Genomic DNA, 16625 nt, shown 5'->3' with positions numbered 1-16625 from the left:
TGTGCAAGAGTGTGTACAGTGGAGTTATGCTTTCAGCATGATGTACATACTGTGGGGCTCTTAAATTAAAATACTGGTAACAAATCCTGGAAGTGAAGCAGCTTTGATCTCTTATTCCTCAGTCATTGAGCACCACTTACTCTCTAAATGGGCTGGGAGGTTTCTGTACATTTCTCATGAGTTGAAGTCAGCTATTAGAGCGGGGAAGATTTTGTTTATAACATTAGCTTTGTTGTGATTCATTTTTCAATCTTGAGTTCTATCAATTTATGTTATTTTATCCATGCAATATAAGGCAAAAATGTATACCATCAAGTCAGTGTAGTTTTGTACAATCTTACATGTCCTTAAGGAACAATATTTATTTGGATATGCATGAAATGTATTGGTTATATCTCAGTATCTTCTGTGAAGACATATTTTAGGAGATCATGTGTCTCCTTTGTTGCTGGAAAACTGTAATACTTTGGCTCCAGCCTTTCCAGCCTGATGATCCTGTCTCTAGAGAGTTCCTATTTCTTTTGTTTGAGCAGATGAAGAGTAGGGGAGGATATTCCCAGGAGAGGGTCTGATTAGTGGTGACATCATGAGTTAGGAAGGTCACAGTTTGTTTCAGACTCTTATTAACTCCCATTGTTCTGGTTTTGGTCTTTATTAGTACCAATAATACAGCTTAGCTGTTGCAAATTCTGCCTGTAATTATGCTTGGTTAATGAGTTACAATTAAGGGTTTCTAAAGCTTTTCCACTCGAATACCTGGTTTCAAGTGGATTTATAATTCTGAGCAAACTTGAGTAGTTTGAGCTGAAACTTTCCATTTGAAGTATCTGCCTGTGGTTGAAGGATGCATGTTTTCATGCATCCCTTAAGAATTGACAGCAGAACAAATATACACTAAAATTCCAACTGTTTCTCTGGCAGTGGTGTCAGATGGCACTGACAGAGAGAGCACATTTTTGTCATTTTGGGGGAAACCAACTGCTCATCCTTAGCCAAAAGGCAAGTCTGCCCTCTGAGCTCTTGCCCCAGGAACCACTGATGTTGTATACCTCATTTTTGTGGAAAGAAAACCCATAATTAAGAACATAACTGGAACACACAGCGCTAAGGCTGAATTGAGCAACAAGGACTGGCTGGCTTAGCCAGGAGCTGTAGTGTTTTAAGACAGTAATTTCCCAAAGTTAAGATTGGTTAATGTGAATTTTGCTGTTCCATGTCAGTGCAGTCACAGAAGGTGATTACATCCATTTTATTCACCCCTGAAGCTCCAAGCAGTTGGCATTTTCACTGACCTGGTTGCAAAAGAGTAATGTTTAGTCTCAATTTTTTGCTCTAATGAGATACACAACGATTTGTCAGGATCTTAAACTGTTAGTACTAAATTCATTCTCATATTTGCCAGTTTGATGTTTCCTGCTTTTCAAAAGCTGACCATAAACATTTAGCAGAAGTGAACGACAGGAAGTACTGTAAGTTCTTGTGGCCTGTAGGATAGTTAGTTTGCAGTTGGAACCACACGAGGTTTTACCTTGCCCTTTCCTACCTGGTGAGTAAACAGTCAGGAGAAAACGTTCATAATGAGAAAGGAAAAAGGCAATGACTGTCTAGGCTGGTTTTGAAATGCAAAGGCTTTAGGTGCTTGATGTAGAGCAGTTCAGTGTGAAAGACCACAGACAATGCAGGGGAGGTAGAAGTGAGATGACTGATGTGATAAAAGGCTCAGGCCAAACCAAGAGCAGTTCTTGTGAAGATCAGTATCAGCCGAAGCACAAAAGGCACAGCTCAGAGTTGAGGATGCAGAAGTTGGGGGTCTGTGCCTGCACTTGTGGTTCAGGGCACACTGGCCCTGAGGCAGAACTGCTGCACACAACCAACAACTTCTGTTGGTGCATATCTTAAGCAATGGGACCTCTGTCTGGTCTGATGGAGACATTTGGGCAAAGAGAACACAAAAGTAATTAGGAAATAATGTCAAAACCAACTCTGTAAAAATCAAAATTAAACAATGAACACCTACAAAAAACTGTAGACTGGGCAGCAGTTCCCACCCCTTGGAGTACCTGGGGCTGTGTCCAGTCCTGCATTAGACCTGGGCCACACATCCCATCTCCTGGGCTTCAGAGAGTGCCCGAGAGTGACTGACTCCTAGCATGACCTCATTTCTTTACAAAAAGTGTTGGAGAAACCTCTTGTAACACTGAGGGGTGGGAGAATCGTTCTCCCACCATCTCAGAACTTCAGGGAAGAAATGTAAGAATTAAATGGAAGAGCATTATTCTGTGTTGAAAGTTCCAAGATGTACCAACAGAGGTCCATGCTTTGGAGACTGCTCAGGAGCAATGTTCTGTTCCTCAGGAATACAGGAAAATCTGTGAAAGCACTGAGTTCCATGTTCTTTGCTTCTTAATAGGTCCCACTGAAAGTAAACCCAAATCCTGGTATCATTATTGGCATGGACATTTTGGAGGATTTGCTTTCAAATCTTCCATGTTGTTCCCTGCATTATTTCTCTCTGAACTCATTGTAAATAATTGAAGACAAGTATTTCAGAACTCCAGGTGTCTGTTTAGATGTAAAGGTTTGTAAGTATCAAGTGGTTCTGAGTTTCATTGAAGTCCTCAGATTTTCTCTCTGACTCTCACCTGTCTGCCTTTTTCCTGGAACGAGGAAGGTTACAAGTCTCAAGCCCTCACGGTACCTCAGTGAGGTGTTTGTGTCTCACACCAAGGAACCCTGAAATGGTTTGCATTGGAAAGGACCTTAGAAAATGTTTGGTTGGGACTCCCAGAGCCAGCCCTTCCCACAGCCAGCTGGAGATTCCAGATTCATGTCTCTGTGCTTGGGCGAGCAGCCAGATCAGCTGGCACTGAGCATCTTCCCAAACACAAGTGGCAAACCAGAGTCTTCCAGCTAAGGATGTTACTGAGGGGTTTCTCCTTGCTTGTTTTTTTTTTTTTTATAAAGGCAACCAATGTTAAAAGTGAGACTGACCCTCCAGAAGCCAGAACTCACAATCTGAGACGCAGAATGGGCTGTGCCCCTCCAAAGAGTGAAGGTGGTGAGTGAAACACAGCGTGAATGCAGTTTGTTACTTTGCACAAATGTGTTTTAAGACCAGAGTTAAAATCAGCAGTTGGAACTAATCAAAGTATTTTATTAAAAAAAAACAACTTCCAGTTAATTTTTTGGGGTCCTTTTGATAAAAATTTATTTTATTGGTTTGAAGTATTTTGGGGTTTTTTTTCTTGTAGGTGGTTGAGTTTTCTTGAAGATGATATTTTAATTTGAAAAAGACTTCTACTTTTTCAAACTTGGGTGTTTCTTCTGGAACAATTGGAAATGAGATTGGAGCCATGTTTTTGTTTTGTATTTTAAATAACATCAATCCATGAGCTATAAATAGAAGAAACTCTTTTAAGAATGTGTCAGATATCAGATATTTTAGGAAAGAATTTGGACTTGAAATCAGGAAATTAAATTCATGAAAGCAAAAGATAGTATGTTTTGAGCTTAATGATAAAGTTTCCATAATGTGATTAAATTGCTGCTATCAGCAGTCCTGAGTCTGTTCTCTCCTTAAGAAATAATTATTTGAGACTGAGAAACAATATTTAATGCCATCAAACAGAAGAATAAGCTTGTTGATAAATAATTTAGCAAAATAAATACAGGAACCATTTACAGCTGCTCAATAATTGAAATTACCTGAGCAATCTGTCAGTCTCATTTGTTCATTCAAAATAATTTTTTAAAATAATTTTTTTAGATTATGGTGTTTTGTAATTTGATTATTTTTCTTCAAGGAGTCTCTAAGCACAAGCCTCCCTCCCCCAAAAGCAGAAGGAAGAAGCTCTTGACAACATTCTTGAACACCACATGGAAAGAACACCTTAGCTTATAAACCTGCTCATAATTCAATTAAAATTAATTGAAATGGCATATACAGTACTGAAACACTGTGGGCTGTGCTAGCCAGTGCTGGTGTGGTGTGCTGGGATTTTTGGGTAACCCTGACTTCTGGAGGCATTGCAGGAGTTCAAGTCTTGCCCTACGCCGACTGAAACAGGTGTAGGGGGGATATCAATCCAGCAAATACCTTGGTATGATGCAGTCTAACAGGCAACAAATAAATAATAACAAAGAATGCGAAGCATTGAAACATTTTGTAATATTCTCTTTTTTTTTTTCTTTGCCCAGACAAGGAAATGCGCAGTGTGGTGAAACTCCCTGAGAAGAAAGAACTTTCTGGGGAGCCAGAGAAGGACAAATCCAAAGTCAGATCTAAAAAACCTACCAATGCTGTGAGTACCCCTCCCTTCCTGCAGCTGCATGTTTTGCAGGCATTTCTGGATTTCTCTGGGGTGTGTAGTAAAACCTGCTGTCACTTTGTCACACGGAGGACTCTTGTCTTTTCCTGGAGCCCCAGGCTGAAGCATAGCAGTGTTTGTGCCTGCTGGAATATCAACACTGCCAAAGCTTCCTGCTTCACAAAGCTGGAAATTACAGGATGGTTAAGTTTCATTATCTATAGCTACAGTAGCTTGTTTTCTGTCTTCAAAGTACAGTCTCAAAATAAGCATTTGGGAAGCATAGTCCAGGGGAAGTGTTCTTGTGTGACCTGATCCCTCCCCACTGCTGTGTAACCTCAGGGGAGTTCTGTGCAGGCTGTGGCACATGGCACTTCACAGACCTGCCCCTAATTCCAGAATTTCAGCACTAAATTGGTTCAAATATCTCTTAAAAAACCAAACGTATTCCTGCTCCAGCTCTCCACACACCACCACCAAAACCCCCAGCTGAAGGCAGTGGTAGTTGTCTCACTTTTGAGAAGATAATCTTGAGATTCTTTCGGCCCATGCCACAAGTTGGGTCCCTCCTAAAACCAAACATGTTCTCATTCAATCCACACCTGTAGCTGGTACCTGAGAACGAAGAGTGCAAATACCAGAAGCCTGACACCCTCACCCCCCAAAATGAAAATACCTTGTGGGGAGGAGCAGGAGATGCTGCTGCTTTTTTTTTAACAACATAAGGCAAGAGGTTCTTCCTGTCCTCATGACTCGGTGCTGTGTTTGGGAAGAGCTTTCCAGGCTATCGTTGGTGAGAGTTGGGTGTAGGACAGGCAGCACAGAGCCCATCCCAGGTTGGAGTGCCTGTGCTTCCTACCCAAAGCTCTACTGGGAGGTTGGTGCCTTCTCTGGGGATAATAAGGAACACCCCCAGTGACAGGAACCCCTTTCTCTCCAGATTTCTGTCTTCCAATGCAGTTGGTCTCAGAGGGGAATGAAACATCTGAGGCTGCACGTGAGAAAAGGGTTTGTGAGCCCCCAGCAGGTGTTGGGTTATTCCTGCCCAGCCCCAGGTGTTGGGTTGTACCTGCTAAGGCCATAGTGCTGCTGATGTGAACTATCCTGGCACTCGGGAACTCACTTCTGGCATTTGGGGAAAAAAAAAAATGGAAGAGCTTGCAGCTCTTGTGGTCTTTTCTTAAATTATGGAGGGAGGTACTTAAACTTCTGAAAGAATATTCAGGGTGTGTTTGTCTCATTTCCGTTGCAGAGATAAAGTAAGAATAAGCTTTGGGAAGTGTCACAGATGGGAGCTATCCAATTTCTTTCACCCTGAGTTACCTTCAGCACTCCCATTCTCGTGGAATTTTGTGTTGCAGGTGGATTTGTATGTGTGTCTCCTGTGTGGCAGTGGCAATGATGAGGACCGACTGCTGCTGTGTGATGGCTGTGATGACAGTTACCACACCTTCTGTTTAATTCCACCCCTCCATGATGTTCCCAAAGGGGACTGGAGGTGTCCTCAGTGTCTGGCTCAGGTAATCTGACAAATCACTGCAGTTAGGCCAAAGGCTAATTTGTGTTTTGTGGGTTTTTTAAGCTGATCACAGGAATAGAAAATACAATTTGTTGTTATTTAAGGTTGTGCAAACAAGGTGATAGAGGTAAAGCTGAAATGAAGACTGGGAATGCTTCATATTGCAAAGCTGACACTTATTGTTTTGAGCCAAAAATTGATGTGCCTTTGAAGAACGTTTTGGATTTTAACTGACACCTTTTCTCTGTACTTAAAATTGGAGTCTCACTAGTGCTTCAGTGCAGTGATTTATGGATCTTATCCTGCTTAGCTCTATTAGAGTAAGGAGAAATTAAGTATATTAATTCATTAATTTATGCCTTTTAATTATTAGTTTATGCAGACTTAGAAATAAATATTGTGATTTGGTGAATCAAGCAGAGTTTCTTCTTGTAACTCTGCATTTTGAGAGTGTTTTCATTTCAGTGGGTCCTTCCTTCTTACAGCTCAGAAGCTGTTACAGAATATTTCTGATATTTCATTTGTGTAAATCTGAGCACAGTGTTGTGTTAATGTGTTCTAGAAACAATTACCTTTTCACTTGCAGGAGTGTAACAAGCCTCAAGAAGCCTTTGGGTTTGAACAAGCAGCACGGGACTACACCCTGCGCACGTTTGGGGAAATGGCCGATGCCTTCAAGTCAGACTATTTTAACATGCCAGTGCACGTATGTTCCTGCTTTATCCTCGGGTTGTGCAGAGTTCGTTTGGTGTGGTTAGCTAAAATAGGTAACTCTGGGGAGAGAGGAAGGGAGGAATTCTGCTTTTGAATGAGATGAAATCCCAAATCAGAGGTTCTCATTTACATCAGCAAATCTTGGTTCTTGCTGGTGTGGTGGTTTCTTGTTCCACCAGCTGCTTGTGTTTTTATTTGGTTTTTTTCCCACTTTAGAAGAAGTGTCTTTAGGGAAGGGAACAGTGACTGTCAGCCACTCATGAGAGATCAGGGCAGCAGCATCTTCTGGAACCACGCCTCTGCTGCAGTTGTTTTTCCCTTTGTTGAAACAATTTTAAATGGGGAAAGCTTCAAGCTGATGGAGGTTTCTTCCTGAGACAGCTTTGATGCACATGCTTCTTATCTACTGATTCCTCAGTATGTACTCCCTTTTCTTCTCATACCTAGATGGTCCCCACTGAGCTGGTTGAAAAAGAATTTTGGAGACTTGTCAGTACCATTGAAGAGGATGTGACAGTGGAATATGGAGCTGACATTGCTTCGAAGGAGTTTGGCAGTGGCTTCCCAGTTAGAGGTGGGAAGTTTAAAGTTAGACCAGAAGAAGAGGTAGGTCTTTGAGTTCACTGTGAATGTTTTTATTGCAGTTTTTCATTTAATAACTCTCCTTGGTTTAAATCACAGTAATGGAACTTGGTTGCAAAGTGTTTGTTTTGTGCATCTGGCAGAGTATTTGAAGAGGAGAACTGCATTGGGGTTTTGAATAAATAAAATTTGTTGTGATAAGCCATTCCAAGCCATAGGTTTATTCTAGTGGTTAATAAATAACTTCCAAACCAAATAAAAAAGGTCTCATTTTAACAAAGCAGGTCAGGGCTGTGAAAGAGGCAAAGACAATGGAGGATTTAGTATTTGAGTCATTCACCTGTTTCTTATATTCCTGATTTGGGAAAAGTGCTTTTCTTCTATTGCTCTTGAGAAGTTTTATCTTCTTAGGTTTTTCACTTCCTGTTGTATAAACCTGTAACTGTTCTGTTCAAATTTCAGGAATACCTTGATAGTGGCTGGAATTTAAACAACATGCCTGTGATGGAGCAGTCTGTGCTTGCTCACATCACTGCGGACATCTGTGGGATGAAATTGCCCTGGCTGTACGTAGGAATGTGCTTTTCCTCATTTTGTTGGCATATAGAAGACCATTGGAGCTATTCCATTAACTATCTGCATTGGTGAGTTTGAGGAATAAACCCAGTCTAGGAAACAATCTCCCTTTCCTTCCCTATTCTCCTTAATTAGTGGACTAAAAGCAGATTCACAGAGCTCAGCCAGAGTAACCATTGCTGTTCTGTTGCAGCAGGGTCAAATCTGACAGTATAATTCCTACATTGATTTACTTTTGAACAAGAGGTCATATTTTGGAAAGAGACATCCATTCCCAGTTTTAAAAAATCCATGAGAGATGCAGCAGATATTCCATCAAATGTTTTATTATACTCAATGTAAACTAAAAACCATGTGAATTTTCTTTTAAAAATCATCCAACTTCAGCTAGCAACTCAGTTCTGGCACGTTTTGTCTGTTAGATGGATCATGCTGTCATAAATCCTCTCATCAAGCCAACACTTGTCAGCTGTAATCAGGATAGATCTTTGCCATCTCTTTGATATTCTAAATAGACTGAACTCCTTGAACTTCTCACCTTACAACAGCTTTTCTAGAGTCTGGATTATGGTTGTCACTCTTCTTGAAACCTGTCAAGCTCTTTCTCTTTCCTAGTTCATATGAGTATTCAAGCAGAATGGTAAAACCACATCCCAGCTGCTGTTTAGTGGGTCCTTTTTGGTTATTCAGTTGCTGCTCCTTGAAATAGCAGCTTCTGCAAGTGCAACCCAAGAGCCAGTGACTTAATTCACTTGATTTCATGGCGCTTACTGTTACAAAAACTAATGTTTGAGTGAGGGTGAGTGAAGGAGTGGCTGTATTACATGGTGAAAATTATCTTTCTTGTCATGTGTTACTGCTTTTTTTTCTCTTTGTTTGAGTCTTCAGTCAGACTGAAAACTGGGTGGGAGAGGAGATTGCAGCACAAATTTTGTGTCTTCTAGGAGAGTTCCCCTCACTGTTCTTAGAATGGCTTTCTGTCCTCCATAGTGTGCCCCCAATTGCATTATTGTCTGCAGAAGGCCAGAAAGGTGTGTCAAGTGCAATAGGTGTACTTGTGCATGCATGAGATACACCCAGACATAAATTGCTTTCAATTTATTTATGCTCCAGTGGGAAAGTCTTTGATGTCCTTTCATTTGCAGATATTCTTCTTTATTTCCCTTCTATGCAGAGGTTTAAGTCTGCATTGGAGGGCAATGTGCAGTTGAGGTTAAAACTGCTCTTGGCCAGAGTGGTCTGAACAACCTGCTTCTGCAGAGACAGTGGTCCAAACTCTAAATCAAAGACTCTAAAAAGCAGGACTGGTTTTGGGGAGAGCCCTAGGGATGGCATGTCCATCTTCAGCCTTCCCATGTGCCTTGGAGGAGCCTGTGTCCTGCCTGGTGCAGTGTTGTGAGCAGCTAATCCCAGGTGACCCAGGCTGCAGCAGCAGAGCTTTCCCAGGGTTGAAGACAATAGGTCTCCTACAGAACTCTGAGTCCTGTGTTAGTTCTAGAAATGGTAAAAGGGAAAAAAAAACCCCAAACCTTTGCTTCTAAAGATGCTTGGAAATAAATAAGATGTCCTGAACAGAGCAATAATTGCCATCATTGCTGCTAGGATTTGTACAGGCAGGGATGTGGAGCAGTCACGAAGTAGAGCAAAAAGACCTGTGCCCTCCACTGCTGCTCCCTCGGGCTGCTGGCACCTCAACACCTGCATTAGAACTGTCTGGTACTTGTTCCCCTGAGATCCAGAGACCCCCCCAATTCCGGTATCCTGCTCCAAGTTTAGTTCATATCTGTCACCCATTCCTCAGTGCTGGCATCTATCAGGGAGCAGAACTCTTGACTAGCCCAGTCCAAACATAGGATGGGTGATTTTTAGTTGCATCTGTGGCTGGTCTTCCTGGATTCCTAGAGTTGTCCCAGAATGATGGCCAGCTCCAAGGCTGCAGAGTTGTCCTGGAATTATGGCCAAGTCCAAGGCCACGAAGTCATTTAATACTCTGTAACAACTCCTTGTGATACCTTGTGTGTACCTGCCCCTCCACAGTCCATCCTGCTGCCTGTCCTCTTCCCCTGACACAGGGGCTGTGTGAGTACAGGATGAGCTCCTAGGGATGAGAGATAGGACTTCTGGATTCACACTTCACTCTCTTCTTTTGGAATTCTCCCAATTGCTTCATGACTGATGGAAGAAAAGAGCACTGTTGGGTCAGTTTTAGTCTGCCAACTCTTCAGAAGTCTTGGAATAAGGTGATTTGTCTGTTTTCTAAATATCTTTTCTAATTTGATTCTTTCTAAGGCCCTGGAGGTGTTTTTGTCTCAGTGCTGCAGTGAGCCAGTGTCAGTGTAAGCTTGAAACACTGTCTGCTGGAACACATCTGCATCCCCTTAATCCTCTCAGCTGGCTTGCATCGGGTAAAGGTGGTGCTGAAAGTTCTTTGTTCCCACTCCGGATATGGATTTTTTTTCTCTTGAAGTCTTGCATAATTTGGAAGTTTGATTTCTAATTCCTATGCGTTGCTTTTATGGCAGTTATGCATAAGACAGAAAGAACTGGCTTTGGTTGTTGGACCCAAGAGGGAGTTTGTGTTCATGGGAAAAGACAAGCTTATGTTTTGAAGTTGTGCTGGAATTAGCAGAACTTCACGGAGGACTTCTTCAGACTTTTTCTCCCTCCCCCACAATATTTGAAGTACCTGCGCAGAAGTGTAGGCAGTTAAAAACAGGTCTGGAGAAGAGGGACCTGTGTAAAATATGAAGATTCATGAAGGTACAGAACCTTTGCATTCCTTCCTGGTGATATACCCTTCCTTTGACATGGTGTATTTTAAAGCAGAAGACTAAAAATGTAACTTAAAGTTTGCTTATATTTAACTTTTTTTAATAATCTTGCAGGGGGGAGCCTAAAACGTGGTATGGAGCCCCAGGGTACGCAGCTGAGCAGCTGGAGGATGTAATGAAGAAACTTGCTCCAGAGCTATTTGAGTCCCAGCCAGATCTCTTGCACCAACTTGTCACCATAATGAACCCGAACACTTTGATGGCCCACGGGGTGCCTGTATGTGTCGGACTCCTGTGCTACTCCCCCAACCCAACCCTCTTTGATTGGAACGCTACTTAAAGCTGATAATTGAAGCCACTTGTATTACAGAGGTGGTGTGGTGGTTTCCATGTGTGTTGCATCTTCCTTATCCACTATAATGTGCCAGTGTGAACAGATGGGCAATGGAAATTGTTGCCGTTGGAATCGACTGGCAGACTCTTCTCTGGAGATCAATCTTGGATATTTCTATTTCTGTGTCTCAGCTGGAAGATTTAGGCTTTACCTTTGGAACAATGGCAGGAGCTTTTGTATGTCTGTTCAATCAGACACTGTTTTTTTGGCATAGAGTTTCTGTCAAGGGCCCAAATCCCATTCTTCCTTTATTTGTCATCCACATTCTCTTATTTTTCCTGGATAAGTCCTTAGGTATTTAAAAAACATTTTTTCATCAGATTTCATCTTATTCCATACTAGATTATTCATGGGAATTATGTCCCTTTACAACTTAATTGGCTTTTGATGAGCTGACCTTGGGACTTAAAAGGAAAATCTGGAAAAAGTAGCTAAATTTGTGGTGTCTCCTATGATAGCCTCCAAAATGGAAGGATGCAGGAAGATCTGCCTGCTTTCATGCTGACCGTATAGCCCCAATAGCGTTAGATGAACAATAATATGGATGTTAAGGTTCCAAATTTCTCTTCCCCTTCAGCTGCACATTAGAGAGAGGTGGATCTGTGTTGACCCTAACCCTGAGGTGTGAGGAGCACAAGGCCCAGGCAGCCATCCTAGAACTGTTCAGAGTGGAGTGTGGCTGAGTGGAACCCTTGGCTTTCTAGGGTTTGACATGACACTTGATCAGCTGCCAGTTGTAATTCTTGGGCTTATGGTTTAAAACTCTTGGAAGTCCTCACAGAAGTTACTGCGAGTTGGAAATCCGTGTTCTCCTTGCAGCCGCCAGCTGTGTTTGGGTGTGATCTGACACTGGCCTGTCTGTCCCCCCAGGTGTACAGGACCAACCAGTGTGCTGGGGAGTTTGTGATCACCTTTCCCAGAGCTTACCACAGCGGCTTCAACCAGGGCTTCAACTTTGCTGAAGCTGTGAACTTCTGCACCGTAGACTGGGTACGTTCCAAACCAGTTTTCCCTAAGTGAGCAGTTCCAAAGCTGTTCCTAGCTGGTGTACAGCCCTGATTTATTGCTGATGTACAAATCTAGGCCACACATCAGGAGGAGCCTGTTACTGGCAGCATGGTGTTTGCTGAAGTGGTTTGTCATGCACTGAACTGTGGCCTTCCTCTGGTTCTGAGGATCTAGTTTGGAATTATGTGTCAGGGCTGATGTAGCTTTTGCAGGAGGAGGGAGGCACAGTCCTGTGCATGCCTGGAGTATGAGATGCACCAGTGCTGCTAGAGTTTGCTCATTTTTGTGTCCCCAAATTCCATCTCAAATCAAAAGCTGTAATGAAATTCCTCAGTTTATTGCACTGAGAATTCTCTTAAGAGGTGCTTTCTGCAGCTGGAAACCAAATCCAACTTGGATATCTTTTCTACTTTAGCTTCTGTGATAAAGTCAGATGATACATGTAGCACATTAATAACAGCTAAAGATCTCGATAGTCCTTTTGTGGGGAAAATAAAAATAGGAGTTGAATCTCATGTGAGAGCATCCTCTTAGGTAGCAGAGATGGTCTGGTTTTTCAGGGAAGAGCACTTTAATGAAAAGAGAGCAGAAAGTTCTCAAGTTCAGATGGAAGGTTTACAGAGCAGTACATCATTCCCAGTAAACTTCACTCAGCTCACTGAACCAGCAGATATGGGCACACATTGCAGTTATAAGGTTAGAGTTATTGAGTAAGATCTTTGTCTTTTTAAAAATAAACACAAATAGAGGACAGTTGCTCCCAAGTTACAAGTAATTTTACCTTCACAGCAAATGACTCAGACACACATGCTGTCTGATCTCGCAAAGACTCTTCAAAGCTTCTGATATTTCAAATTACTTCCCTTGTGATTTTTTTTTTTCTCCCAAAGAGGTCCTGATTATTCGGAAGTGTAGCCCAACTAAAACATTGCTAGATGTAAAAAACATTACTTAGAAGAAGGAGATGACTAATATTGCAAGAAGGCTTTCTGCACTTGACTGTGCTCATGTGTCAGTTGGTTTGGTTTGGTTTTTCCTCCTGTCCTTCCATGAGTTTCACACTGGAACACATAACCTCACTGTACTCTGAACATCCCTGTCTGCCTGGCCTTAAAATCGAGCTGAGTGACCTGCCCAGCTCAGGATGAGCTGTGTGCTCTGCCTGCAGCCAGTTAGAGACATCAGTGCTCCCTGAGCCAGCAGTTTGTCGTGCTACAGCACAGTTCATGTCAGCAGGGAGAAGGCCCTGAACCTGCCTGGGATGGGGCATCCCTTGAATGGTGCAAACAGGCCAGGCTCGTGTACTTGTCCTTTTGATGCTTCCTCAGCCTCAGTGGATCTTCCTGAGCCCACTTGGTTTAGTGATTTAGTAGCCCTTAATTACAACCTCTACAAGAGAGGGCACTTCCCTCAGCTACACAGCTCACACCCATAGAGTCCACTGGAAAAGAGCTGTAAGCGTTCCTGGTGTGCACAGCTTGGGATCTTGATTTCTCTAGTTGTACACTGAAGTATGAGTATTGCTGCTGGCAGTATTTGTCCTGGCCTTTCCTTGGGGCAGTTTGTGGTTAGCAGCACACAGAGTGCTTGCTGTCATTTCCCACGTGCTCCCCCTGATGCCGTGTGTGCCCCCAGCTGCCCCTGGGCCGGCAGTGCGTGGAGCATTACCGCCTGCTCAACCGCTACTGCGTCTTCTCCCACGACGAGATGATCTGCAAAATGGCTTCCAAAGCAGATGTCCTGGACGTTGTGGTGGCATCTACAGTCCAGAAAGACATGGCTATTATGATTGAAGAGGAGAAGAGGTTGCGTGAGAAGGTTGATAAATTGGTGAGTTGTAGGAAATGATGATTTGGGTGGGAAGGGACTTTAAAGGTCATCTCGTTCCATCCCCTGCCATGGGCAGGGACACCTTCCACTAGATCAGATTGTTCCCCGCCCTATTCAACCCGACCTTGAACACTTAGAGGGATGGAATTCATTATAATGAATGAAGTAACAGTTGAAGCAGTTATGTGAGAACATGCTGGTTCTTGTGTTGGGGTGTCAGATGCTTAGAGGTACCTAGTCCCTTCCTAAGTTGTGGATTTCAGAGGACCACGTGGGTAAAGAATCATTGATCATGCACCTTACTTTAGTACCTACCCTTTAATGTTGTTCAGAATGCCACTTTTAAGGTAATACTTTTATTTCCAGTGATTTGGTCAGAAAAGCTGATTTTTTCATTAACCAAGATTTCTGTCTACCTGGGTTAAGTATCTTATACCTACACTTCATTATTCTTTTGATGAATTTACCTTCTAATGTTTTAGCTTGGAATAGCCTCCTCTTTGTAAGTCACTTCTTCATTAGGCTTTGTGATACTCTTGCAGGGAGTGACTGACTCAGAGAGGGTGATGTTTGAGCTGTTCCCTGATGATGAGCGACAGTGCCTGAAGTGTAAAACCACCTGCTTCATGTCAGCAGTTTATTGTCCTTGCAAACCTGGGTTGTTGGTGTGCTTGTACCATGTCGAGGACCTCTGCTCCTGTCCCACCTACAAATACAAGCTGGGGTAAGCTTGAGGTAGTAACTAACACCATGATCTGGAGTTAGTATTGTCTGTGTAGATACTGTGGTTTGGTAGTCTCTGCTGCCAATGGGGCTGGTCTCTGTTTCTGTATCAGTCCTTTGCAAATCCAGTGCCCCCACAACAATGGGACTGTTTTATGCTCACACACAAAGCCTCTTCAGCATTCAGCTCTTCTTGCTCTATAATGGCAAAAATTGCTGGCTAAGTTGGTTTGTGTTTTTATTTATAGCAACTAGGTCATTGTCCCTTAGATCCAGTCCTTGCCAAGGAGTATTGTTTTGCTTTTTGGAGCTTTCCTTCTATTGTTAACTTTCCTGTGCTGTTTAGTACATTTTCTGTCCTACATGAACATAGCTTGCTCTAAGACAGTGACACAGTTCCTTAATTGTCCTGTAGAAATTGCTTTTTGAAGCAATTACAGCATTGACATTATCTCAAAAGGAACATGGTGTAGTTGTAAGGTCTTCATTGTGTAACCCTGAGTGCACAGAAGCTTATTTCTCTGTATGGACCAACACATCTTAGAATTACCAAATGGTTCGGTCCGGAAGGGACCTTAAAGCTCTTCTCATTCCATCCATACCATGGGCAGGGACACTTTCCAGCAGCCCGGGTTGCTCCAAGCCCCATCCAACCCGGGTCCTGATCTTGGTGCCCCTCCTTGCACCCTCCTGCTGCCTGTGCAGTGTTGCTGGAGGTTTGAGTCGTGTGCTGCCCGCAGGTACCGCTACACCCTGGAGGAGCTGTACCCGATGATGAACGCGCTCAAGATGCGCGCGGAGTCCTACAACGAGTGGGCTTCCAACGTCAACGAGGCCCTGGAGGCAAAGATCAACAACAAAAAAAGTGAGGATTTTACCTACTGCCTGTAGCACGTCATTTTAAAGGACTGTTTCTTCAGTTTTTAGTTTCCAAACTGTAGTAGCTTTTTCCTTGTGTGACAATCAAAAGAAATCATTTATCACTTCATGTTTTTAAGTAAATATTTTAGGTGTTACAGTCCCAGAAATGATGCTAAGCTTTCTCTGTGTGACAAGACTGTAAATCACTTTGACACAAAGTGTAACTGAAGTAGAAATAGAAATACATTTAATGTGTTGCATTTCTAAGCACCATGGAGAATCCATCACAAAGGGAGACTTCTTAACTTAATGTCTTTCCCAACAGGTCTCATCAGTTTTAAGGCTTTGATAGAAGAATCAGAAATGAAAAAGTTCCCAGACAATGACCTGCTGCGACACCTCCGGCTGGTGACACAGGATGCAGACAAGTGTGCCTCGGTGGCCCAGCAGCTGCTGAATGGCAAGAGGCAGACCAGGTAAGTGCCACTCCATGTCTGCAGCAAAACTGGGGCACCAGAGATGAATGTCAGCGGCCAGTGATGGATGCCAGTGCTCTGCAAGACTTAAAAATTAAGAGAATCTTTGTCTCCTCAGCAGAGCCATCTTTGACAGGGAGATTCAGCTTTACTACATGTAATCAGTTAAACATCCTGAGTTTTCAAATCTCTTCCTTCTCTGTGTTTGACAGTTAGTCTGTAAATTCATTCCAGGGTTCCCTGGAAAGAAAAAAATGGTGTGCTATGTCCAGACAAAGTAACACTCAGCAAGATACAGTCCCCTTGTCTTTGTGCTGTGGGCACTGTAAATCTGTCCATAGTGCAGGTGTGGTTTTATTCATTACTCTCTGTGCTGTGGAAAAACAAAGTGCCTTAATTCTCTGAGCTGCTGGTGGTGATGTTGTATGAGAGCTCTGAAGAAATACCTGCTCTTTACATTGAATCTTTTAGACAGGTTATGTGCTCAAGGGATTTCAAGTAGGGCGGTGTTCTTTGCGAGCTGCCTGCCTGGTCCTGCTGGCACTCCATGTCTGAAATCAGCTGAAAAGAGCCAGAACAGAAGGCTAAGGCCAGTTCTCCTCATTGCACAGGTCTAGTTGTGCCTGTGTTGATGTAAGAGCCTTTCTCTCGGGATTCACAGATTACCATCTTCTGTTGTGTCATTCTTCACCCAAAGATCCCAGAATGGTGTGAGTTGGAAGGGACCTTAAAGCTCATCCAGTTCCACCCTGATACCATGGGCAGGGACACTTTCCACCATCCCAGGCTGCTCCAAGCCCTGTCCTACCTGGCCTTGGACACTTCCAGGGATGGAGCTGCCACAGCTTCTCTGTGCCTGGGCCT

At 43.0% G+C, this 16625-nt stretch overlaps 1 protein-coding gene across 2 annotated transcripts in view; it reads left to right on the top strand.

Annotated features, from left to right (window-relative positions):
- The window catches only part of KDM5B (lysine demethylase 5B), a 55202-nt gene that overhangs the window by 20954 nt on the left and 17623 nt on the right, over nucleotides 1-16625 (top strand). The window contains exons 6-17 of one of the 2 annotated variants that reach the window (XM_014872854.2): nucleotides 2965-3055; nucleotides 4198-4301; nucleotides 5669-5827; nucleotides 6413-6532; nucleotides 6988-7146; nucleotides 7585-7766; nucleotides 10584-10746; nucleotides 11734-11853; nucleotides 13507-13701; nucleotides 14244-14425; nucleotides 15165-15289; nucleotides 15611-15761. In XM_014872854.2, the coding sequence (XP_014728340.1) occupies nucleotides 2965-3055; nucleotides 4198-4301; nucleotides 5669-5827; nucleotides 6413-6532; nucleotides 6988-7146; nucleotides 7585-7766; nucleotides 10584-10746; nucleotides 11734-11853; nucleotides 13507-13701; nucleotides 14244-14425; nucleotides 15165-15289; nucleotides 15611-15761 (1751 nt within the window). Of the gene's footprint in view, nucleotides 1-2964; nucleotides 3059-4197; nucleotides 4302-5668; nucleotides 5828-6412; nucleotides 6533-6987; nucleotides 7147-7584; nucleotides 7767-10583; nucleotides 10747-11733; nucleotides 11854-13506; nucleotides 13702-14243; nucleotides 14426-15164; nucleotides 15290-15610; nucleotides 15762-16625 lie in introns of both variants that reach the window. The other variant, XM_014872853.2, reaches the window with a different exon arrangement.

Source organism: Sturnus vulgaris, chromosome 29 (genome assembly GCF_052056855.1).
Source record: "Sturnus vulgaris isolate bStuVul1 chromosome 29, bStuVul1.hap1, whole genome shotgun sequence".
NCBI classification, from domain to species: Eukaryota; Metazoa; Chordata; class Aves; order Passeriformes; family Sturnidae; genus Sturnus; species Sturnus vulgaris.
Note: the sequence above shows the minus strand (reverse complement) of the source record. Positions and strands in the feature narration are given on the sequence as shown.